The sequence below is a fragment of the Scyliorhinus torazame genome, chromosome 1 (assembly GCF_047496885.1).
Source record: "Scyliorhinus torazame isolate Kashiwa2021f chromosome 1, sScyTor2.1, whole genome shotgun sequence".
Taxonomy (NCBI): Eukaryota; Metazoa; Chordata; class Chondrichthyes; order Carcharhiniformes; family Scyliorhinidae; genus Scyliorhinus; species Scyliorhinus torazame.
In genome coordinates this window covers 53,270,945-53,296,228 of record NC_092707.1, presented here as the reverse complement: position 1 = coordinate 53,296,228, position 25,284 = coordinate 53,270,945, and the positions used below count along the sequence as shown (strand labels likewise).

Below are 25,284 nucleotides of genomic sequence, written 5' to 3'. Positions count from 1 at the left end.
TGCTATTTTATAGAAATACTGGCAAAAATAACAATATATTATCTGCCCTCCATCAAAATACTGTTTTTTAAAGTACTTTCTGTTCAAATTAAATTATAACACGTATTGCACATGACAGAGCAGATTATTTAATCTGTTAAATTGTGTTCTTATTTTAATAGAAAAAGTTGATGGCGGCAGATCTTTCTAAACTGCAAAGCAACCTGATGAATTCCAAGGCAGAGATTGAAAGGTTGAAAAATTGTTCATGTGTACCTTGTAACTCATCGTCAATCACCAGCAGCATTAAACCTACAGAAATGACTCGGTCACAAATCTCTGCCACACCCGTGCACATTGGATTAGATGAAGCACGCAGAAACTCTCCTAGTATAGCTACGGATACTCGGAACATTGGTTCACAGACAGTGGAATCGGCCCTTGTACCATGTGATGCCTGTGCCTGCACACAAGCGACCCTTAAAAAGGTCAGCAATTCAATTATCAGCATTTGCCACAACCAGAATATCCCATCAGCTCTCAGCAGATTTCAGGAAGTGGTGAAAGAAACCCTTGGCAATGAAACGATGACAGCAACTGATGTGGCATATTGGGCCTCTGAACAGAGCAAAGACCTGACACGAATAAACAAACATCTCACTGAACTCATGAGTAGCATTAGCCCACTAAAAGCTGAGCTACAGGCCACAGCAGAGCAGCAAAACCAAATGAAAAAGAAAATAGATCATTTTAACAAAGAACTCGAAAAGGAAAAAGAGCAGCAAAACCTGAAGATAAAAGAGTTTGACAAACAAATGGAGGAGATTAACAGAAATAACTCTGAGACAGTAACAAAACTTGAGCATGATAAAGAGAGATTGAGGAAAGGTAATCTTAATTTCATATGACAAACTTATTTTTTTTTAAAGTTAGAGTACCCAATTCATTTTTTCCAATTAAGGGGCAATTTAGCGAGGCCAATCCACCTAACCTGCACATCTTTGGGTTGTGGGGGCGAAACCCACGCAAACACGGGGAGAATGTGCAAACTCCACATGGACAGTGACTCAGGTCCGGGATCGAACCTGGGATCTCGGCACCATGAGTCAGCAGTGCTAACCACTGTGCCACCATGCTGCCCTTCATATGACACACAAATGACACAAAATGGGCCACAACTTCCTGGCTCCCCAGCACCACATTTGTGGGGTACTTCAAAGATGTGCTGGGGAATTCCTCTTGGAAGTTCCCACCTAAGGGTTTACCCAGCAATTGCCCAGAAGAGCTAACTTCCCCTGGACAATTGTGCTGCACTGGGAACCATCTGACAAAGCAATTCAAATCTCTAATTTCAGATGGTTCTGCCAGTTTTACACTCATAGTTACTCAGAGAGTTAGAAAGAAAAGAAGAACTTCAGAGTAACTATTTGAAAGACCCAGACTGAGCCCCACACGGGGAATCCCCCATACCCCGACCCCCAGGGGACCCCCTACACCACCACCCTCTTGAAATCAAGTATCCCCTGATCCGATCGGGCTCAACCCTCCCCCAACGCAAATGACTCCCCCCAACCATGTCCAGACCTGACATGACTCCCCCTTAACCCAGCCCTCGCTCCTACCCCTTCCACGGAACCGACTCGACAAACCCCCCCCCTTGTCCGCACCTGACGTGATACTTACCTGACCATATACTCAACCCCCCCATCCCTAGCCTGACCTGACACCAGGCCTTGTTTCACTGACACCCCCCTGCTGCCGATGTCTTAACCCCCACATCCCATTCATTTACTTTTGAAACTTAGCCTCTCCCTTTCAATGGCCCCTTTAAACTCTCCTGCTTTATCGCAGCTAGTGCTGTAAAAAGGCTGTATATCTCGCTGCTGGAGCCCCTAAACTGCTTTGCTGTTTCAGCCTCACTTGGCCTGAGTCAGGAAGGTTGGGCGAGACAGGGGCTTTGGATTTCAAGCGAAGCTAAGTCACTACGGAGTGGCAATCAGCTGTTAATTTCCACTCCAAGGAAGTTATGCGCCAATATATTTTTCAATGATATAGGCATTATTTTGCATTCATGCTGAGGATATAGGGGCTGGTTTAGCACAGTGGGCTAAACAGCTGGCTTGTAATGCAGAACAAGGCCAGCTGCGCGGGTTTAATTCCCGTACCGGCCTCCCCGAACAGGCGCCGAAATGAAATTAAAATGAAATGAAAATCACTTATTGTCACAAGTAGGCTTTAAATGAAGTTACTGTGAAAAGCCCCTAGTAGCCACATTCCGGCACCTGTTCGGGGAGGCTGGTATGGGAATTGAACCGTGCTGCTGGCCTGCCATGGTCTGCTTTCAAAGCCAGCGATTTAGCCCTGTGCTAAACCAGCCCCTACATTCTGCATTACAAGCCAGCTGAAATGTGGTGACTTACAGTAATTTCATTGAAGCCTACTTATGACAATAAGCGATTATTATTATTATTATTATTATTATTATTATTATTATATTGAACTACACTGGGTAGGCTCCCGTGACTTCAAGCGCATTTATTATATTTTTATTTAATCACTCCTCCCTTCCATCCTATTAAGGGTCCTCAAATTTGTTCTTCGCTCCCTTTGACTTTTCCCTGTCTTCTGTCTTTGCTGAAAGCTTATTACATTTCTAACTTTTTGCAGTTCTGATGAAAGGTCATCGACCTAAAATGTTAATTCTGATTCTCTCCGCAGATGCTGCCTGACCTGCTGAATATTTCCAGCGGTTTCTGTTTTTATTTTGGGTTTCCAACAGTTGCAGTATTTACTTTTCTAACATTCTTAAAATTATTTTGAGCTGTCTTGAACTCATTTAAACATTTGATCACCAAAACCTCCATTCTCACCCTGAAATGACATTTTGTCCAATAGGGCAGAGCTGTGAGATATTTTCTTTAGCTTGTCTTGAATTTAATCTGTAGCTATGTTTTAGGAAGTGCTACATTAGAAGAGAAACTATCAATCCTGAAGGACGAAGTTAAAGGGCAGCATGTACTCATAAGAGATCTTGGTAAGTCTGGAATACACTCTTCCTGGTATTTCTTTCACCTTTTGGGGATTGATTGTGGGTGGCGAGGTGGGTTGTGAGGGAGCAGAGGAAAATGGAACTTAAAGAATATTCACATTTTAAAATTATTTCACGGGGTGTATTCATTGCTAGCTAGGTGTGCAATTATTGCCCATGTCTAATAGCCCTGAGAAGAAGGTGGTGAGCCGCTATCTTGAACTGCTGCTGTCCACATGGTGTAGGTACACCCACAGTGCTGTTTGGAAGGAAGTTCCAAGATTTTGACCCAGCAACAGATAACATTTTAAGTCAGGATGCTGTTTGGCTTGGAGAGGAACTTGCAGATGGTGGTGTGCCAATGCATCTGCTGCCCTTGCCCTTCTGGGTGGTAGAGGTCGCAGGTTTGGGAGCTGCTATTAAAGGAACCTTGGTGAATTGCTTAGGTTTTTATTTTCATTTTAAACTGAGTCCAAGTCAGATTTCAGGAATTTTCATCTTCTACTTGGACCTTTCAGAGACCCTGTGGGTGCCAAGATTACATGTGCTCATTAATTCCTCAGTATTACTTTGATCACAGCCCAGCTTTCTCCATTAACTTTCATCTTGTTGGCAGCCCCTCAGGCACTTCCCAATGGTTTTCTATTCATCTGGTTACTAGCTTTCATCCTGTACAGCAGATTTGAATATATTAAGCAATTGGCAATATATCTACTGAAATGCCAGTAGGGGCCTTTATGTCTGGCAACTGCAGAGCACCACCACTACATCAAACCCGTAATTTTTTTTTCAAACTTTATTTATTGGTTTTTACAACAAGGTACAAAAAGGTAAATCATAAAATATAGGTAAAGAAAAAGTTAGAAAAAAAAGAGTTCAAAAGAGAATAAGACCATAAGACATAGGAACAGAATTAGGCCACTTGGCCCACTGAGTCTGCTCCGCCATTCCATCATGGCTGATATTTTTCCCATCCCCATTCTCCTGCCTTCTCCACATAACCCCTGATTCCCTTATTGACCAATGTTAGGAAAATTGGGGCTGGTTTAGCACAGTGGGCTAAATAGCTGGCTTTTAAAGCAGACCAAGGCAGGCCAGCAGCGCGGGTTCAATTCCCGTACCAGCCTCCCCAAACATTCGCGGTGGTGGGGGGTAACCTTCAATGATTGTCATGGGGCTGGGGGTGAGTCCCCGATGCCTCCATGGTAGTAGTGGGGGGCGCGAGCCCCCGATATCTCCATGGTGGTGGGGGGGAAAGAGCCACTTCAGTGCTTATCGGGAAACTCTTTAAAGATAGCACCCTGATATCTATGGAGCCGGGTGCCAGCACCATCAGGCCCCACCCCACCAGAGTGATGGTGTAAACCACGTCCACTCTTTTTTTTAATCAGGAAGGCTCAGGATCGAGAGTGAAAGCTGGACTGTGCAGCTGGAGAATTTTCACTCAGAGCTGACACTTTGGTAAGATTCCGTCCTATATTATTGGACAAATGATTCAGAGACATATGTTGAAATCCCACCATAACAACTTCAGAAATTTAGTTAATAAAAAGCCATTATTGGTAATGGTGACTAAGGAAACCTAATGAAACTAAGGATTTTTGTAAAAGCCCAACCAGGTCACCAATGCCATCTAGGAAAGCAAATGTACCGTTGTTGCCCTGTGTGGCATATATGTGATTCCACATAGTGATGTGGTTTAACTTCCCACTGAAATGACCTCGCAAACTATTTAGTAGTATAGGGATGAGCAATAAATACTGGCCTTCCCAACCCTGCCCACATCCCATGAATGAATTAAAAAGCACACGCATCCATGATCCAAAAATGGCTGGCAGGTTATCGCAGTGTCTTTATTGTAGACCAACACAACTCTTCAGAGATGATTTCATTAATACTGAAAGTTGAATCGAAGATTCTTTCAGTTTGGATTCGAGGAGACTGGCATCTATCTGTCAGCCAATTTCTAGCATGTGCATTGCAAAATCTGGCAAACCCTTTATCGCACATCCATGATTCTGCCCTAGATTCAGTAGCCAGATTTTGTAATGCATAGGACACAAATTTGCTCAGACACTAATCTCCTGAAATTCAAAAAAAGACTGGGGTAAAAAAGGCAAGATTATATGAATGTGGTTTGAATTTGAATTGTAATTCTGTTGCTATTTTTGGATAGAGCTGTCTAAGCAGACACTGCTGGAAGAAATGAGAACCAAGATGGCAGACAAAAGTGTTGTGCTGACTCTTGAAGAGCAAGTTAAACTTCTAACTAGTCAACTGGCGAGAACAAAACAACAGCTCAAAATGATTAGCAGTGAACTGGACAAAGAGAAAGTGAAAATCAACAGCATGTTGAGACATGAAGAGGTAATGAACCTACAAATTACAATATAAAAAGCACACTAACCTTTAAGAACATATACATATTTAGTCCATATTTAATTCTACATTAAGTTCATGTCCAGCTCCATTCTCTTACGCCAGAAATCCTGCACCAAATACTAGTTTGCATGAGTCAACGAGGAGGAAAAGGTGATAGGAAGAGAGAGAAAAGACTGTGGGCACGATTCTCCGGCCTTGTTGCGCCTTCGCTCGAGGGAAACGGGGCTGGTGAATAGCGGGAGAGGCCGAATATGTGAAGCGTGGCAGGTGCCAAACAGTTTGCGATGCAACCAGACTGCTCCCATAGGCGAAATCGTGACCTCGCTGTTGTGTGGCGAGAAACCGATTATCACCACTTAAGCCCTATTCCCGTATAACGGGAGCCACCCCTTATCCAACGGCCTCCGTGATTCATTGGCCTCCACAGCAAGTGGTCACGCTGGCGCCGATTCGTACTTTTTAAAAATACCTGACAGAAGGGTTTCTATGGGGAGCCGAGGAGATGAGTAGCCATCTTTGCTCATATGCAAAAGCCTGGAGGCGCTGGTCTTACCACCCCAGTGCTCGTGGGGGTTGGGGGACCCTCCGCAGGGGTGGGCTGCCATAGGAGGGTGGGGGGAAGCACTCGGGGTTGGGGGGGCACCATGTGCGGCACCACCATGCCAACTCCTTTATCGTGTGTACCCATTCCGAGAGCAATTCCTGTCCCTGCCCGTTTGCCCCATCATTCACCCCTAACCCCCACCAACTGCCGAGGCCTCTGGCCGTGCAGCCGAGGGCTGTTGCTAATACGAAATTGGCAATCGTGGTTAAGTGAGCACTTCAAACAACCCAAGTGGATTCTCGTGGGTGGGTGGGACATGTAACATATGGGAGTCATGCCTGATCGGACTGTAATGCCTGGACACTGTGCCTGAACACTGCGGGAGGCAACAGCATGGTGGTCAGGAAGGGAAGTTGGTTGGTAGATGTTATGCCAACCACGAAGGACACAGGGGATTGTCTATTGATTTCCCCCATAGGGTTCATGGAATACTAGTTCGCTTATCAAGCAGATGGAGGCTCTCCCTGTAGGAACCATTCACTGGTAGTTTAAACCCGCAGCTCGGACTCGGACCGGCGTTCCCGATTGTCCCGTGCTGGGATGCAAGCACTGTACACCAAGGCATGGGTTCTTTTTGTTCGAATAAACAAGAGTTTTGCATGAAGTCTGGCCTCAGCAGAGTCATTACATTGGTGATGAGGAGTAAAAATGAGATTCTCGAGCAGCCTTCAGAGTTAAACAAATAGCTCTCCAGTAAGCAACAAAGAAAATGCCATTTATCGGGAAACTCGAGTCGTGAGATATTAACGGAGAAGACTGGGCCCAAAGTGCAGAGCCCATGTGCTATTTCTTCCGGGCTATTTCTGTCAGGAAGGTAAGTTTTCCTCTTTAAAAACTTACCTTGAAGAGTGACATCACAGGAAAGCAGTGACCTGATTGGCTAGTAAGGAAAGTGCTCCAATTAGCAGTAGCTGGGAGAAATTTAACTCTTCGTGTGTTGGTAAGTATTGTGATTGGGAAGTAAAATCTTTATTCCTTTCACTTATTCATTATTTAATATTATATTTGTAATCAGTTAAGGTAAAGTGTAAAAATGGCAGGAGATCCCAGACCCGTGTTATGCTCCTCTTGCTCAATGTGGGAGTTCAGGGACGCGGCCGATGCCCCTGACTCCTTCAGGTGCGGGAAGTGTGTCGAGCTGCAGCTCCTGTTAGACCGCATAACGGCTCTGGAGCTGCGGATGGACTCACTTTGGAGCATCCGCGATGCTGAGGAGGTCGTGGATAGCACGTTCAGTGAGTTGGTCACACCACAGATTAGGATTGGTGAGGGAGACAGGGAATGGGTGACCAAAAGGCAGAGAAAAAGCAGGCAGGCAGTGCAGGTGTCCCCTGCGGTCATCTCCCCCCAAAACAGGTATACCGTTTTGGATACTGTTGGGGGAGATGTCTCACCAGGGGAAGGCAGTAGTAGGCAGGCTCATGGCACCATGGCGGGCTCTGCTGCCCAGAAGGGCGGGAAAAAGACTGGCAGGGTTATAGTCATAAGGGATTCAATCGTAAGGGGAGTAGACAGGCATTTCTGTGGTCGAAAATGAGACTCCCGGACTTCCGGTTGCGGCTATGCCGAGCTAAGTTGCATGTTCGGCAGCTCCCGCTTGGAACGGACTTTTGGGCTCTTTACAGGGCCCCCAACGGTATTTTTGCAACATTTCCCGGTGTGGGAAGAAGACTGCAACATTCCCCCGATGGTGTCCCCCAGCAATGGTATGTCTCTTGGTTACCAGACCCGGCAGAATCAATAAAAGATTTGGCTGGAGCTGCAGGAAAGACAAAAGCCTCTTCCAGCATGCAGGCGGGGGAAGGGCAAGCTTAAAGGCTTCAAGCTGACTTGAGGGCCTTTATTCTAGCAGCAGAGGGAACAACTGTGAAAAGATCTCACCAAGGCCATTAAAGAAGCGGGGACGAGGCTTCCGGTGGCGGCCATGGAGGAGTAGGTCGCGCATTCGGCAACTCCCGTCTGGAACGGACTCTCAGACCTTTTTCAGGAGTTTCCACAGACATTTTGGGGCAGATTGGTGAAGCGAACACTGCCAAAAGGATTCCCTCTCGAAACTTCCGGTTGCGGCTATGCGGAGCTAAGTTGCACATTCGGCAGCTCCCGCAAAAACGGACTTTTGGGCTCTTTTCAGGGCCCCCAACAGTACTTTGTCGACGTTTCCCGGTGTGGGAAGGAGTTAATAACAGCTCCCCATCAGTATATGGCTTTAACTAGGAGCGGGGCGACAAAAAAGGTGGTGGTGGACCCGAAGAAGGGAGGGAAGAAGGACAAAATGGCGGCGGGCGGAGACCAGGCAGCGTGGAGGCAGTGGGCAGAAGAGCAACAGGAGGGTATCCAGCGCTGCGTCAGAGAGATTAAAACGGACCTGCTAGAGCCGATGAAGGCTTCTATTGATAAGCTGCTGGAGACACAGACGGCCCAGGGGGTAGCGATCCGAGAGGCTCGACAAAAGATCTCTGACAATGAGGACGAGATCTTAGGCCTGGCGGTAAATGTGGAGGCGCACGAGGCGCTCCACAAGAAATGGCAGGAGCGGTTCGAGGAGATGGAGAATCGGTCGAAGCGGAAGAATCTGCGGATTCTGGGCCTCCCGGAGGGGCTGGAGGGGCCGGCTGTGGGGGCCTATGTGGTCACCATGTTGAACTCGCTGATGGGAGCGGGGTCCTTCCAGGGGCCCCTGGAGCTGGAAGGGGCCCATAGAGTGTTGGCGAGGAGGCCCAAGGCTAACAAGCCTCCGCGGGCGGTGCTGGTGCGGTTCCATCGGTTCATCGATCGGGAGTGTGTGCTCAGGTGGGCCAAGAAGGAGAGGAGCAGCAGGTGGGAGAACGCAGAGGTTCGAATATACCAGGACTGGAGTGCGGAGGTGGCGAAGAGGAGGGCCGGGTACAATCGAGTGAAGGCGGTGCTGCACAGGAAGGGGGTGAAGTTTGGCATGTTGCAGCCGGAGTGACTGTGGGTTACCTACAAGGACCGGCACCATTATTTTGAGTCTCCGGAGGAGGCCTGGGCCTTTGTTCAGGCCGAGAAGCTGGACACAGACTGAGGGTCGGGATGGGCGATTGGGGACTGCGGTGGATATGTTATGACTATTTTCTGTTCGGGGGGGGGGGGGCCTTTGCATTGTTTTGGGTTTCTTTTTTTCTGTGTTTTTCTCTTTCGGGTTGGGGAGGGTGGATGGGGCGGGTTGGGCACTGTTTTGGTTGGTGGCGGGGCCTGGTAGGTGGAGAGAGCGGGCTTTTTTTCCCGCGCTGAAGACTGGGGCGGGGAAGCGAGGATTGTTTCCCGCGCTTAGAACGGAGGGGGGAGGGGGAGAGCCTGTGGATGGGGAGCGGGAGAGGAGGGTGTGCCACACAATGGGAGGAGTCGAAGAGGAGGCGGGAGTGGCCGGGGTCAGCAGGAGTCAGCTGACTTGCGGAAGTGCAATGGGGGGAGTAAACCAGCTAGGATGGGTCCTAGCCGGGGGGGGGGGGGGGGGGGGGAGAATAGAGTTGCTGCTGCTAAGGTCAAGGAGGAGCTGGAGCGAGTGTGGGGGGGGGGGCGGTTTGAGACTGGGGTATGCCACTGTGGGCAATGGGCCGGGTGTGGGGTGCGGGCGCGTGGCTGGCCGAGGAGGGGTCATGGCTAGTCGGCGGGGGAGGGGGGGCGGGTAGCCCCCTGATCCGGCTGATAACCTGGAATGTAAGGGGACTGAATGGGCCGGTTAAGCGGGCCCGCGTGTTCGCGCACCTGAAAGGGCTCAAGGCGGATGTGGTTATGCTCCAGGTGTTGCTAACTTTGCCTTAGTTTAATTGCTCTGTTTTATTACCTTTGCTCTTGAGTCGCCAGGTATCTTTATGATACCGCCACGCGGTTCAAGTCGGAGTAATGATCAATAATCCAATACACCGATTAGTAAGATTTAAATCAAAGCACATTTATTATACACAGTAATCACTACTCATGCACAAATTCTACGTTTAAGCTACTTCTACAACTAACAGGCCTATACTTAACTTGGAACTGGCCCACCAGGTCAGGGGAACAAATGGCCTTTCGTTCGGGTTCTGAGCCTGCGGGATTCAAAGTTGGTACAGATTGGTAGCTAGGAGCGCCTATCTCGTAGCGAGCGTTGAAGTAAGACTTACAGTTTCGACCAGGTGCTGAAGAGTGAAGAGCTGGAGAAGCGGTGGAGAAGAGAGCAACTTGAACTTGGGGCTCAATTCCTATAGTCCCCAGGGGCTTCCCGCCTTTCGGGGCGGACCCTGTACCTGGTCCCAAGTGATTGGACTTTGTCCCAATCGCTTGGTTCGATTTTTCTCCAATGCTGGAGCAGTTCCCTGATCGATGGGCGGTCTTGAGGTGGTCGTTCACCTCCTTTTGTGTAGGCTACTGCTGGCGCCGAAGAGTCTGGTTTTGCTTTGTGTTTCTAAATGTTGCTTATTGTTCCCGTGGATTGCTCATTAGTATGCAGATGGCTGTTGTTTTGTTATGCTGATGGTTGCTGGTATCGATAGTGTCTGGCCTTTCCAGAGGTAAATGCACAGCCAACCTGCAGCTGCTGGTTTTTGTCTTGTTGGATGACTTTCTCATCAGCCTTTGCCGTTCGCCATTTTGAATCGGGAGTTGGCCATTTTAAGTGGCTACACAGGAGACACACCTGAAGGTGGCAGACCAGGTAAGACTGAGGAACGGGTGGGTAGGTCAGGTGTTTCACTCAGGGCTAGATGCCAAAAATTGAGGGGTGGCGATCTTGGTGGGAAAGAAGGTGTAATTCGAGGCGTCGAGCATTGTGGCAGATAATGGCGGTAGGTACATGGTAAGTGGTAAGTTGCAGGGAGAGAGGGGGGTACTGGTCAATGTGTATGCCCCGAACTGGGACGATGCGGGTTTTATGCGGCGTATGTTGGGTCGGATCCCAGACTTGGAAGTGGGGGCCTGATAATGGGGGGAGACGTCAATAGAACATAGAATTTACAGTGCAGAAGGAGGCCATTCGGCCCATCGAGCCTGCACCGGCCCTTGGAACGAGCACCCCATTTAAGCCCACAACACCACCCCCTACCCGTAACCCAGCAACCCCACCCAACCCCTTTGGACACGAAGGGCAATTTATCATGGCCAATCCACCTAACCTGCACGTCTTTGGACTCGGTGTTGGATCCGGCACTGGATCGCTCCAGGTCTAGGACGGGTAGGAAGCCGGCGGCGGCTAGAGTGTTGAGGGGATTTATGGACCAAATGGGAGGGGTGGACCCTTGGAGATTTGCAAGGCCAGGGGCGAGGGAATTTTCATTCTTCTCACATGTCCATAAGGCTTATTCTCGAATCGACTTTTTCCTTTTGAGTAGGGCGCTGATAGCGAGAGTAGAGGATACCGAGTATTTGGCAATAGCCATTTCGGACCACGCCCCGCATTGGGTGGACTTGGAGATGGGGGAGGAGAGGGACCAGCGCCCGCTGTGGCGCTTGGAGGTGGGGCTGTTGGCGGACGAGGAGGTGAGCGAGCGGGTCCGAGGAGGTATAGAGAGGTACTTGGAGACCAACGACAACGGGGAGGTCCGAGTGGGGATGGTATGGGAGGCACTGAAGGCGGTGGTGAGGGGAGAGCTGATCTCCATTAGGGCCCACAAGGAGCGGAGGGAATGGGGGGAGAGGGAGAGGCTGGTGGGGAAGATGGTGAGGGTAGACAGGAGGTAAGCGGAAGAGCTGAGGAAGAATTGTTGAGGAAGAGGCGCAGCCTCCAGGCCAAATTCGACCTGGTGACCACCAGGAAGGCAGAGGAAGGCCCAGGGGGCGGTCTCCGAGTGTGGGGAAAAGGCAAGCCGGATGCTGGCGCATCAGCTTCGGAAGCGGGCGCAGCTAGGGAGATCGGGGGAGTTAAGGACAGGGGAGGGAGCGTGGTGCGGAGTGAGGTTGGCATCAATGGGGCCTTCAGGGACTTCTCCGAGGAATTGTACCAATCTGAGAGCCCGCGGGAGAAGGGAGGGATGGGCCGTTTCCTGGACCAATTGAGATTTCCAAAGGTGGAAGAGGGACTGGTGGCGGGACTGGGGGCCCCGATTGGGCTGGAGGAGCTGATCAAAGGGATAGGAAGCATTCAGGCGGGGAAGGCACCGGGGCCGGACAGTTTCCCGGTCGAGTTCTATAAAATATATATGGACCTGTTGGGCCCGCTGTTAGTTAGGACCTTTAATGAGGCAAGGGAGGGGGGGGGCTTTACCCCCGGCGATGTCCCGGGCACTGATCTCCTTGATCCTGAAGTGGGACAAGGATCCCCTGCAATATGGGTCTTACAGACCGATTTCCTTGCTAAATGTAGATGCCAAGGTGCTGGCGAAGGTCTTAGCCACGAGGATTGAGGATTGTGTGCCGCAGATCATCCATGAAGACCAGACGGGGTTTGTGAAGGGGAGACAGTTGAACGCGAATGTGCGGATGCTTTTGAACGTTATCATGATGCCGCGAGGGAGGGGGAGACAGAGGTAGTGGTGGCGATGGACGCTGAGAAAGCATTCGATAAGGTAGAGTGGGGGTACCTGCAGGAGGTGCTGAAAAGGTTCAGGTTTGGGGAGGGGTTTGTCAGGTGGGTTAGGCTGTTGTATGAGGTCCCGATGGCGAGTGTGGCCACAAATAGGAGGAGGTCCGAGTACTTTCGGTTGCACCGAGGGATGAGACAGGGGTGTCCCCTGTCCCCCCTGCTCTTCACACTGGCGATTGAACCCCTGGCTATGGCACTGAGAGAGTCGAGGAACTGGAGGGGGTTGGTGCGGGGTGGAGAGGAGCATAGGGTGTCGCTTTATGCGGACGACCTGCTGCTGTATGTGGCGGACCCGGTGGGAGGAATGCTGGAGGTAATGAGGATCCTTAGGGAATTCGGGGACTTTTCGGGGTACAAGCTCAATATGGGGAGGAGTGAGGTGTTCGTAGTTCAGCTCGGGGACCAGGAGAGGGGGATTGGCGAGCTCCCACTAAAAAGGGCGGAGAGGAGCTTCAGATATTTAGGGGTCCAGGTGGCCAGGAGCTGGTGGGCCCTGCATAGGCTTAACTTTACAAGGCTGGTGGAGCAAATGGAGGAGGAGTTCAAGAGGTGGGACGCGTGCCGCTGTCCTTGGCGGGTAGGGTGCAGTCAATCAAAATGACGGTGCTCCCAAGGTTTTTGTTCCTGTTCCAGTGCCTCCCCGTGTTTATCCCGAAGGCTTTTTTCAGGCGGGTTAACAGGAGTATAATGGGGTTTGTGTGGGCGCGAGGGACTTCGAGGGTGAGAAGGGTGTTCCTGGAGCGGAGTAGAGATAGGGGGGGGCTGCGCTGCCCAACCTCTGGGTACTACTGGGCTGCCAATGCGACGATGGTGCGCAAGTGGGTGATGGAGGGGGAGGGGGCTGCATGGAAGAGGCTGGAGATGGCGTCCTGTGTGAGTACGAGTATGGGGGCGCTGGCAAGGGCGCCGCTGCCGCTCCCTCCAAGGAGGTACACCACGAGCCCGGTGGTGGTGGCAACCCTCAACATTTGGGGGCAGTGGAGGCGGCAGGGGGGGAAGTTGGGGCCTCGGCGTGGACCCCATTAAGGGGGAACCACCGGTTCGCCCCAGTAAGAACAGGTGGAGGGTTTTCGGGGTGGCACAGGGCAGGGATACGAAAGTTGGGGGACCAGTTGGTGGACGGGAAGTTCGCGAGCTTGGGTGAGCTGGAGGAGAAGTATGGGCTCCCCCCCGGGGAACACCTTCAGGTACTTACCGGTAAGGGCGTTTGCCAGACTGCAGGTGGTGGAATTCCCGCGGCTACGGGAGTGGGGGAAAATCTCGGAAACTTACCAGGTGATGCAGAAGGAGGAGGAGTCCTCGGTGGTGGAGTTGAAAGGTAAGTGGGAGGAGGAGTTGGGAGAGGAGATCAAAGAGGGGACGTGGGCAGATGCCCTAGGGAGGGTGAACTCTTCCTCTTCGTGCGCGAGGCTCAGCCTCGTACAGTTTAAGGTGCTGCACAGGGCACACATGACCGGGACAAGGATGAGCCGGTTCTTTGGGGGCGAGGACAGGTGTGTTAGGTGCTCAGGGAGCCCAGCAAATCACACCCATATGTTCTGGGCATGCCCAACGCCGGAGGAATTTTGGAAGGGCGTAGCGAGGACGGTGTCGAGGGTGGTAGGATCCAGGGTCAAACCGGGCTGGGGGCGCGCAATATTTGGGGTGGCAGAGGAGGCGGGAGTGCAGGAGGCGAAAGAGGCCGGAATTCTGGCCTTTGCGTCCCTGGTAGCCCGGCGAAGGATTCTCCTTCAGTGGAAAGATGCGAGGCCCCCAAGCGTGGAATCCTGGATCAGCGATATGGCAGGGTTCATTCAATTGGAGAAGGTGAAATTCGCCTTGAGAGGGTCGGTACAAGGGTTCTTTAGGCGGTGGCAACCGTTCTTAGACTTTCTGGCAGAACGATAGACATTGGTCAATGGCAGCAGCAGCTCGGAGAGGGGGGGGGGGGGGGGGTTCACGTTATTTTTGTTTATGTTATTTACACTGGAGGGTCTGAGGGGGTGTATACACCTGTTGTGTTAAGTCGGGGTGTTCATGTTAATTTATTATTTATGTACGGGGGGAGGGGTTTGGGGGGGTTGCTTTTTTAGATTATGTTTTATACTTAACTCTGTTGGGTTCTTTTTTCTTTCTCATTTTGTTATTGATATTTTATGAAAACCTTTAATAAAAATTATTTAAAAAAGAAAAAGAAAATGAGACTCCCGAATGGTATGTTGCCTCCCGGGTGCACGGGTCAGGGATGTCTCAGATCGGCTGCAGGACATACTGAAGGGGGAGGGTGAACAGCCAGTTGTCGTGATGCATATAGGCACCAACAATATAAGTAAAAAACGGGATGAGGTGGCTTGAGAGATGGTGCAGGAGGGAGGGGTTCAGATTTTTGGGACGTTGGAGCTGTTTCTGGGGGAGGTGGGACCATTACAAATCAGATGGTCTGCACCTGGGCAGGACTGGAACCAATGTCCTAGCGGGTGCTTTTGCTAACACTGTTGGGGAGGTTTTAAACTAATGTGGCAGGGGGATGGGAACCAGATTAGGAAGTTAGAGGTCAGTAAAGAGGCAGCAACTAAAGCCAGTAAGGTACTAGATAATAAACTCAATGTGACTAAGGGGAAGAGTAGACAGGGAAGAGATGATGAACGCAAAGGGACAGGTGGTCTGAGGTGCATTTGTTTCAATGCGAGAAGTGTAACAGGTAAGGCAGAAGAACTTAGGGCTTGGATTAGTACCTGGGAATATGATGTTATTGGTATTACTGAGACTTGGTTGAGGGAAGGGCAAGTCTGGCAACTAAATATCCCAGGGTATAGGTGCTTCAGGAGGGATAGAGAGGGAGGTAAAAGGGGTGGAGGAGTTGCATTACTGGTCAGAGATGATATCACAGCTGTGATTAAGGAGGGCACGATGGAGGATTCGAGCACTGAAGCAATATGAGTAGAGCTCAGAAATAGGAAGGGTGCAGTAACATTGTTGGGACTTTACTACAGGCCTCCCAAAAGCGAGCGTGAAGTACAGGTACAAATATGTAGACAGATTATAGAAAAATGTAGGAGCAATAGGGTGGTTGTGATGGGAGATTTTAACTTCCCCAACATTGAATGGGACTCATGTAATGTTGGAGGCGTAGATGGAGCAGAATTTGTAAGGAGCATCCAGAAGAGTTTTTTTAGAGCAGTATGTAAATAGTCCAACTCTGGAAGGGGGCCATACTGGACCTGGTATTGGGGAATGATCCCGGCCAGGTGGTTGAAGTTTCAGTCGGTGATTACTTTGGGAATAGCTATCACAATTCCGTACGTTTTAGAATACTTATGGACAAAGACGAGAGTGGTCCTAAAGGAAGAGTGCTAAATTGGGGAAAGGCCAAGTATAACAACATTCGGCAGGAGCTAGGGAATGTGGATTGGGAGCAGCTGTTTAAGGGTAAATCCACATTTGAAATGTGGGAGTCTTTGAAGGAAAGGTTGATTAGAGTGCAGGACAGACATGTCCCTGTGAAAATGAGGGATAGAAATGGCAAGATTAGGGAACCATGGATGACGGGTGGAATTGTGAGACAAGCTAAGATGAAAAAGGAAGCATACATAAGATCTAGGCGACTTAAAACTGATGAAGCTTTGGAGGAATATTGGGAAAGTAGGACAAATCCCAAACATGCAATAAAGAGGGCTAAAAGGGGTCATGAAATATCTTTGACTAACAGGGTTAAGGAAAATCCCAAAGCCTTTGATTCGTATATAAGGAGCAAGAGAGTAACTAGAGAAAGGATTGGCCCACTCAAAGACAAAAGAGGGAATTTATGCGTGGAGTCAGAGGAAATGGGTGAGATTCTTAATGAGTACTTTGTATCGGTCCGATTCACCAAGGAGAGGGACATGATGGATGTTGAGGCTAGGGATGGATGTTTAAATACTCTAGGTCAAGTCGGCATAAGGAAGGGGGATGTTTTGGGTATTCTAAAAGGCATTAAGGTGGACAAGTCCCCAGGTCCGAATGAAATGAAATGAAAAATGAAAATCGCTTATTGTCACAAGTAGGCTTCAAATGAAGTTACTGTGAAAATCCCCTAGTTGCCACATTCCGGCGCCTGTTTGGGGAGGCTGGTACGGGAATTGAACCGTGCTGCTGGCCTGCCTTGGTCTGCTTTCAAAGCCAGCGATTTAGCCCTGTGCTAAACAGCCCCTGGGATGGGATCTATCCCAGGTTACAGAGGGAAGCGAGGGACGAAAAAGCTGGGGCCTTAACCAATATCTTTGCAGCATCCTTGAGCACGGGTGAGGTCCCGGAGGATTGGACAATTGCTAATATTGTCCCTTTGTTTAAGAAGGGTAGCAGGGATAATCCAGGGAATTATAGACCTGTGAGCTTGATGTCAGTGGTAGGCAAACTGTTGGAGAAGATACTGAGGGATAGGATCTGTTTACATTTGGAAGAAAATAGACTTATCAGTGATAGGCAGCATGGTTTTGCGCAGGGAAGGTCATGTCTTACAAACCTAATTGAGGAAGTGACAAAGTTAATTGATGAGGGAAGGGCTGTAGATGTCATATACATGGACTTCAGAAAGGCGTTTGATAAAGTTTCCCATGGCAGCTTGATGGAAAAAGTGAAGTTGTATGGGGTTCAGGGTGTACTAGCTAGATGGATAAAGAACTGGCTGGGCAACAGGAGACAGAGTAGTGGTGGAAGGGAGTGTCTCAAAATGGAGAAAGGTGACTAATGGTGTTCCACATGGATCTGTGCTCGGACCACTGTTGTTTGTGATATACATAAATGATCTGGACGAAGGTATAGGTGGTCTGATTAGCAAGTTTGCAGATGATACTAAGATTGGTGGAGTTGCAGATAGCGAGGACGACTGTCAGAGAATACAGCAAAATATAGATAGATTGGAGAGTTGGGCAGAGAAATGGCAGATGGAGTTCAATCCAGGCAAATGCGAGGTCATGCATTTTGGAAGATCTAATTCAAGAGCGAACTATACGGTCAATGAAAGAGTCCTGGGGAAAATTGATGTACAGAGAGATCTGGGAGTTCAGGTCCATTGTACCCTGAAGGTGGCAATGCAGGTCGATAGAGTGGTCAAGAAGGCATACAGCATGCTTGCCTTCATCGGACGGGGTATTGAGTACAAGAGTCGGCAGGTCATGTTACAGGACTTTAGTTAGGCCACATTTGGAATACTGCGTGCAGTTCTGGTCGCCACATTACCAGAAGGATGCGGATGCTTTTGAGAGGGTGCAGAGGAGGTTCACCAGGATGTTGCCAGGTATGGAGGGTGCTAGCTATGAAGAAAGGATTATTAGATTAGGATTATTTTTGTTGGAAAGACGGAGGTTGAGGGGGGACCTGATTGAGGTCTACAAAATTATGAGAGGTTGGACAGGGTGGATAGCAACAAGCTTTTTCCAAGAGTGGGGGTGTCAATTACAAGGGGTCACGATTTCAAGGTGAGGGGGAAAGTTTCAGGGAGATGTGCGTGGAAAGTTTTTTACGCAGAGGGTGGTGGGTGCCTGGAATGCTTTGTCAGCAGAGGTGGTAGAGGCGGGCACGATAACATCACTTAAGATGCATCTAGACTGATATATGAACAGGCAGGGAACAGAGGGAAGTAGAACCTTGGAAAATAGAAGACAGGTTTAGATAAAGGATCTGGATCGGCGCAGGCTGGGAGGGCCGAAAGACCTGTTCCCGAGCTGTAAATTCTATTTTATTTTATTTTCTAACAAAATTGTGGGAACGAGAAGCAGAAGGTAATTCTACTGACACCATGTGGGGTCCCAACATTTAGCGTGATAAAAGGCCTGACTTTCCCAGATACCCCTGATTCAAAAACATATCAAGAGCTTGTATGCCTAGTGCAAAACCACTATGACCCCCATAATCATCTTCCAGAGGTACCATTCAAAATGGCAGTGAACCCATCACTGAGACTCTGGGAATTGGCAGAATACTGTGAATCCAGCCCTTCTCTGACCGAAATGCTACGTGATAGGTTGCGGTGCGGCAAAAACAATGCCATAACTCATGAAGTTACTGGCGGAGCCTACTCTAGACCTGAAAAATACCATTGAGATCGCCCTAGCTCTGGAGAATGCAGAGAAAGGGGCTCAGAAACTATAAGGGACACATGACAGTAGTGTCCTCCGTTTGGGGGGAGGAGGTCTTGTACAAGAAAGCCTATACCTTTGTGAGTCGTCCATGTCCTGACCGGAATTCCGCAGGGGCTCCCCAGCTTCAAGGAAATATCATGACAACCCAGGTATACCAGGGAACCCATTCCAGATGAATGTTAAGTGTCTGCTAAGGGACCACTGTAAGTACTACCGAAGGGCACAACCAAGGCATGGGGCAGCACGGTGGCGCAGTGGGTTAGCCCTGCTGCCATACGGCGCCAAGGTTCCAGGTTCGATCCCGGCTCTGGGTCACTGCTCGTGTGGAGTTTGCACATTCTCCCCGTGTTTGCATGGGTTTCGCCCCCACAGCCCAAAGATGTGCAGGCTAGATGGATTGGCTGTGCTAAATTGCCCCTTAATTGGAAAAGATTAATTGGGTACTCTAAATGTATTTTTTTTAAATAGAGGACTTATATCCAAACTGGCAGGTGGCCAATCTTTCACAAAACTAGTCATGTCCTAGTCACCCACAAAACTAGTCACCTACCTCCAACTCAAACTGGGCAAACCTTCCCGTAAATACGTCACAATTAACACAAATAAGGAAGGGCCTGTACAAGTATACCCGCCTGACCTACAGGGTCTCATCGGCACGTGTTATATTTCAGAGGGTTATGGAGAATATACACCCAAGGGTTACCCAAGGTGGCAGTGTACCTGGATGATGTTCTGATTACATGGACTATTGAGCAGGAACACCTAGCAAACCTAGGTCCTGCGGCTCTTTTCAAAAGCAGGGGTACATCTTAAAAGAGAAAAGTGAGTTTTCCAAGCGAGTGAAGTAACCTGTCTAGGTTACAGAGTGGACAAAAAAGGCCTACACCCCGTGGAGGACATGGTCAAAGCCTTAAAGGAAGCAACTATCCCACAAAATACCATGGAATTGAAATCCTTCCTGGGACTAGTCAATTATTATGGGAAATTCATCCCAAACTTGGCCTCCTTGTTGTCGCCATTACATCTACTATTGAAGAAATACCAGAAATGGTCCTGGGAGGCGCCACAAGTAGAGGCCTTTGAAAAAGTCAAACGGCAGGTATTATCGTCTAATTTGTTGGTCCTTTACGATCCCAAGAGGGAGCTCATAATGACGTGCGACACCTCCTTTTGGAGTTGGGCGGTACTCTCGCATCGTTGTAAAGACGGCACAGAACGATCCATTGCTAATGCATCCAGGACTCCTTCGGATGCCAAGCAATGCTACTCGCAAATCTAGATGGAAAACTTGGCAGATATATTTGGTGTAAAATAATTTCACCAGAACATCTACTGTCGTGTTTTATGATAGCGATAGACCACAAGCCTCTTTATTGGGCAATCCCTCCTATCGCCTCTGCCCGAATACAGCATTTGGTCTTGTTACTGGCAGCCAACAAATATTCCATAGAGCATTGCTCTGGAACACGAATTAAATGAAATGAATGAATGAAAATCGCTTATTGTCACAAGTAGGCTTCAAATGAAGTTACTGTGAAAAGCCCCTAGTCGCCACATTCTGGCGCCTGTTCAGGGAGGTATGGGAATTGAACCGCGCTGCTGGCCTGCCTTGGTCTGCTTTCAAAGCCAGCGATTTAGCCATGTGCTAAACCAGAGTAGCCAACCGTGATGCTTTGCTCCTGCAAGCCTGGCGCCCTTGCCTGTTTTAGAAGAGTCACAATGGCCTTGAATGTATTTGAAACCCTCCCCATATCAGTGAAGCAAATCAAGGCTTGGACACAGAAGGATCCAAAGTTACCAAAGCTAAAGCATAAGACCCTGAAATGCATGATCTGAGGACAATCCTCTGATGACATGAAACCATACCTAAGAGAGAAGAACTCAGTGTCAAGGATGGTATAATCTTGTGGGGATCCGGGTGGTTGTTCCCCATCCAGGGTAGCACCCCATCCTAATGGAATTACATAATGTCAACCCTGGGATTTCCAAATAAAGATGCTCACCAAGAGCTACATTTGGTGGTCCGAGCTCGACACGGACATCATGGACTTAGTTAAACAATGTAACTTATGCCAGGAAAACCAGAAACCCCCATTTCAGCCTCCCTACACCCATGGGAATGGCCAGGCAGACCACGGGTGCGGCTGTATGTAGACCGGACCTTTCTTGGCATCTATGTTCCTGATCTTGGTGGTTGCGCATTCCAAGTGGATGGAGACACATTGCGTGGCCTCTACGATCTCCCGCGCCAGCATCGAGAAACTTCCACAATGTTTTAGCACACACGGCGTACCGAAGGTCTTAGTCTCTGACAATGGCACAGTTTTCACTAGTGGGGAGTTCCAGATCTTCAGTAAGTCTTATGTGACTGCTTAGAGACAGTGGACTGGTCCATATTTAAGAACTGAGCGACCAACTTAAATGAGTATGCCACCACCGTCACAGACTTCATCAGCAAATGTGTGGACGACTGCGTGCCAAAGAAAGCAGTACGTACGTTCCCCAACCGGAAACCATGGCTCAATCGCGAGATTGACCCCCTACTGAAGGACAGATCTGAGGCGTTCAAGACAGACGATCCTGACTTATACAAGAAATCCAGGTACGACCTCCGCAAAGCCATCCGAGATGCCAAGAGAGAATATCAAACCAAGCTAGAGTCACAGACAGACTCTCGGCGGTTGTGGCAAGGACTAAACAACGGGCTACAAAGCGAAGTCAAACAGTATCTCTGGCAGCAGCGCACCCCTCCCCGATGAACTCAATGCATTCTATGCTCGGTTCGAGCAGGTAACCAACAATCCGCTGGCGAGTGCCCCAGCAGCCCATAATTCACCCATACCCACCATCACAGCTTCCAAAGTCAGATGGGCCTTCCTGAAAGTGAACCCTCGGAAGGCGACGGGCCCGGACGGGATCCCTGGTCGTGCACTCAGAGCCTGCACGGACCAGCTGGCAGAGGTATTCGCGGACATCTTTAATGTGTCCCTACTCCGCTCGGAGGTCCCCACCATCATACCGGTACAAAAGAAGAACGTCCAATGGCCCTGACTTCAGTCGTAATGAAGTGCTTCGAGAGGTTGATCATGAAGCGCATCACCTCCATACTCCCAGAACGCCTTGATCCACTGCAATTCGCATACCGCTGCAACCGGTCCACATCAGACGCCATTTCCCTGGCTCTACACTCATCCCTAGAGCATCTCGAAAACAAGGACTCCTACATCAGATTCCTATTTATTGACTACAGCTCCGCCTTCAACACCATAATCCCAGCCAAGCTCATATCAAAGCTCCAAAACCTAGGACTTGGCTCACCACTCTGCAACTGGATCCTCGATTTTCTGACCAACAGACCACAATCAGTAAGAATGAACAACAACACCACCTCCACAATAGTCCTCAACACCAGGGCCCCGCAAGGCTGTGTAATTAGCCCCCTACTCTACTCCCTGTACACACACGACTGCGTGGCAAAACTTGGTCCCAACTCCATCTACAAGTTTGCTGACAATACGACCATAGTGGGCTGGATCTCGAATAACGATGAGTCAGAATACAGGCGGGAGATAGAGAATCTAGTGGAGTGGTGTAGCGACAACAATCTCTCCCTCAATGTCAGCAAATCTAAAGAGCTGGTCATTGACTTCAGGAAGCAAAGTACTGTACACACCCCGGTCAGCATCAACGGGGCCGAGGTGGAGATGGTTAGCAGTTTCAAATTCCTTGGGATGCACATCTCCAAAAATCTGTCCTGGTCCTCCCACGTCGACGCTACCACCAAGAAAGCACAACAGCGCCTATACTCCCTCAGGAAACTAAGGAAATTTGGCATGTCCACATTAACTCGTACCAACTTTTACAGATGCAACTTAGAAAGCATCCTATCGGGCTGCATCACAGCCTGGTATGGTAACTGCTCGGCCCAGGACCGCAAAAAACTTCATTGAGTCGTGAACACCGCCCAGTCCATCACACGAACCTGCCTCCCATCCATTGACTCCAAGATCCCTCCCACCCGGCTTACTCACTCTTCCAACTTCTTCCATCGGGCAGGAGATACAGAAGTCTGAGAACACGCATGAACAGACTCAAAAACAGCTTCTTCCCCACTGTCACCAGACTCCTAAATGACCCTCTTATGGACTGACCTCATTAACACTACACCCTGTATGCTTCATCCGATGCCACTGCTTATGTAGTTACATTGTATATGTTGTGTTGCCCTATTATGTATTTTCTTTTATTCCCTTTTCTTCCCATGTATTTAATGATCTGTTGAGCTGCTCGCAGAAAAATACTTTTCACTGTACCTCGGTACATGTGACAATAAACAAATCCAATCCAATTCAAAGTCAAATGGCCTCAAAAACTTTAGGACGGCACCATATCATCATTCTCCAATGGATTAGCAAAGCGAGCAGTGCAGACCTTCAGGAATGGTATGAAGAAGCATCAAGCCACATCAATAGAGACTCGGCTGGCACGGTTCTTATTTGATTACAGGACCACTCCCCATACCACGACAGGAGTTGTCTCAGCAAAACTGTTGATGGGACGATGGCTCCGCACCAGGTTAAGCTTGTTATTTCCAAACTTGGCAGGGGTGGGGGAGGGGGTGGAGTCCCAATTGGAAAACCAAAAAAGAAATCATGATGCCATAAGATCTGAGAAAGTGTTCAAGACCAGTCTACATACGAAATTTCAGAGATGACTCCAGTTGGGTCCCTGGAGTCTTATTAGAGAAAATGGGGCAAGTTTCCTCAAGAGTCCACATTGGCAACCCTTAAGCACTCGCTGCGGGAGGGAAGATCGCTGATCCGTTTCACACCTCCCAATCCAGCTTCACCTACTAGATTCAAGGCTGTATGCGAAGAGGCCTCCACTTTGTGGAACCACTGGGGGGAAAACTGACTTGAGAGGGGAGGGATGTTATGACAACCATGAAGGACAGTGGGAATATCGATTGATCTCCCCGTGGGGTTCGTGGAATACAAGTTCCCCTATTGAGCAGGCCAAGGCTCGCCCAATAGGAACCATTCGGCAGGAGTTTAAAACCCGCAGTCAGACCCAGACCGGTGTTCCCGGTGGTGCCCGTATTGGGATGTCAGCACTGTACACCACGGCAGCGGTTCTTTTTATTGTTCAAATAAACAAGAGTTTTGTATGAAACCTGGCCTTGGCAGAGTTATTAGAGTTGATCTCATGACTGAGATGAGCTTGGAGAAGACAGGGAAAAAGAGATTGAAGATTAAATAGAAAGAGATAGGGGTTCAGGGATAGGGGTTCAGGGATGGGAGATTTGGCTTGTTGGAAAAGGAAGGGGGTTGAAACAGCAGAACTTTATCTTGTTTATCTAAGAAGGGGGCATTACATTTGGCATATAAAGGCCTGAGAGGGAAAAAAAAGAGATTTGCATTTATGCAGCGCTTCTCATGGCTACCAAACATTCAAAGCACTTTACAGCCAATTAATGCAGCCAATGTAGGAATTGTTTTGTTATGCTCTTGACGTCGCATAAGCTGCTTCCTTGATGTCCACTCTGAGAAAGGAAGGTTCAGACTTGGAGATAGCTTTAACACGTTTATTAAACTATTAACAATTCTCCTACTTGGATTTGACGCTACTGTTAATCCTGCTATAGCTACTCAGACTGACTAACCAGTCTGCTACAATCCACGTGGTGGGTATGATGTTCAATCAACCCTGTGTCTGTATTCACTGAGTGTCTCCACTGGAAAGAGACTGAGCATGTGTGATGTGTCCTTTTATATAGTTTGGTGTAATGCCCTCCTGTGGTAGTGTCACCTCTGTGTGTATCGTGAGTGCCCATTGGTCGTGTCCTATCTTACTGACCTATTGGTTGACTTGCCTGTGTCATGTCTCTGATGTTCCCTCCGGTGTCTAGCTAGGTGTAGTGTATGTACATTAACCCTTTGTGTACTTAGTGATGTACATCACCACAGGAATGTAGCCAAATTTCCTTTTGGAAAGCAGGAAATTACGATAAATTTAATAATACCCTTCCTAGAAAAACAGGACACAGCCTGATTATATTCACAGGGTAATTGTTATAATGTACTGCTAACTGGAAAGAAGCTATGCTTCAGATTTTATTAAAGGGCAGTTTTATTTTAATTGGTGATATTAATTGTGTTTTTCATTAATGAATCAAGTCTCTGAAAGCTAAGATTAAAACTCTGCTACAACGAGTTGATCATTTGGATGAAGAATGTGAAGAGCTGAACACTAAATTAGCTGAGTCTGAGGCTGGAACAGATCAGCTGGAAAAACAACTGAAGACAGTCAACATAGAAAAAAGTAACCTACAGGAGCAACTCCACAAACAACTGGTGGGTCCTTAGAACCTGAGGAAATCTTTAACAATGTCGAAATTCTTTCAGGTAGCACATTATGAATACTGACTTTTCAAAAAATATTTTTAGTCTCCTTTTTCACACTGTCATCCAAATTTAAACCCACCAACAACCAATCAACAGCATGGTAGCATAGTGGTTAGCACAATTGCTTCACAGCTCCAGGGTCCCAGGTTCGATTCCCGGCTTGGGTCACTGTCTGTGCGGAGTCTGCACGTTCTCTCCATGTCTGCGTGGGTTTCCTCCAGATGCTCCGGTTTCCTCCCACAGTCCAAAGATGTGCAGGTTAGGTGGATTGG

The 25,284-nt window shown here is 48.8% G+C and overlaps 1 protein-coding gene across 6 annotated transcripts in view; it reads left to right on the top strand.

Annotated features, from left to right (window-relative positions):
• Nucleotides 1–25,284, top strand: part of ccdc157 (coiled-coil domain containing 157) — an 83,731-nt gene that overhangs the window by 46,060 nt on the left and 12,387 nt on the right. For all 6 annotated transcript variants that reach the window (XM_072494207.1, XM_072494187.1, XM_072494123.1 and 3 more), the window contains exons 4-7: nt 162–867; nt 2,936–3,013; nt 5,184–5,374; nt 24,785–24,961. In XM_072494207.1, coding sequence (XP_072350308.1) covers nt 162–867; nt 2,936–3,013; nt 5,184–5,374; nt 24,785–24,961 — 1,152 coding nt within the window. The remainder of the gene's footprint in view (nt 1–161; nt 868–2,935; nt 3,014–5,183; nt 5,375–24,784; nt 24,962–25,284) is intronic.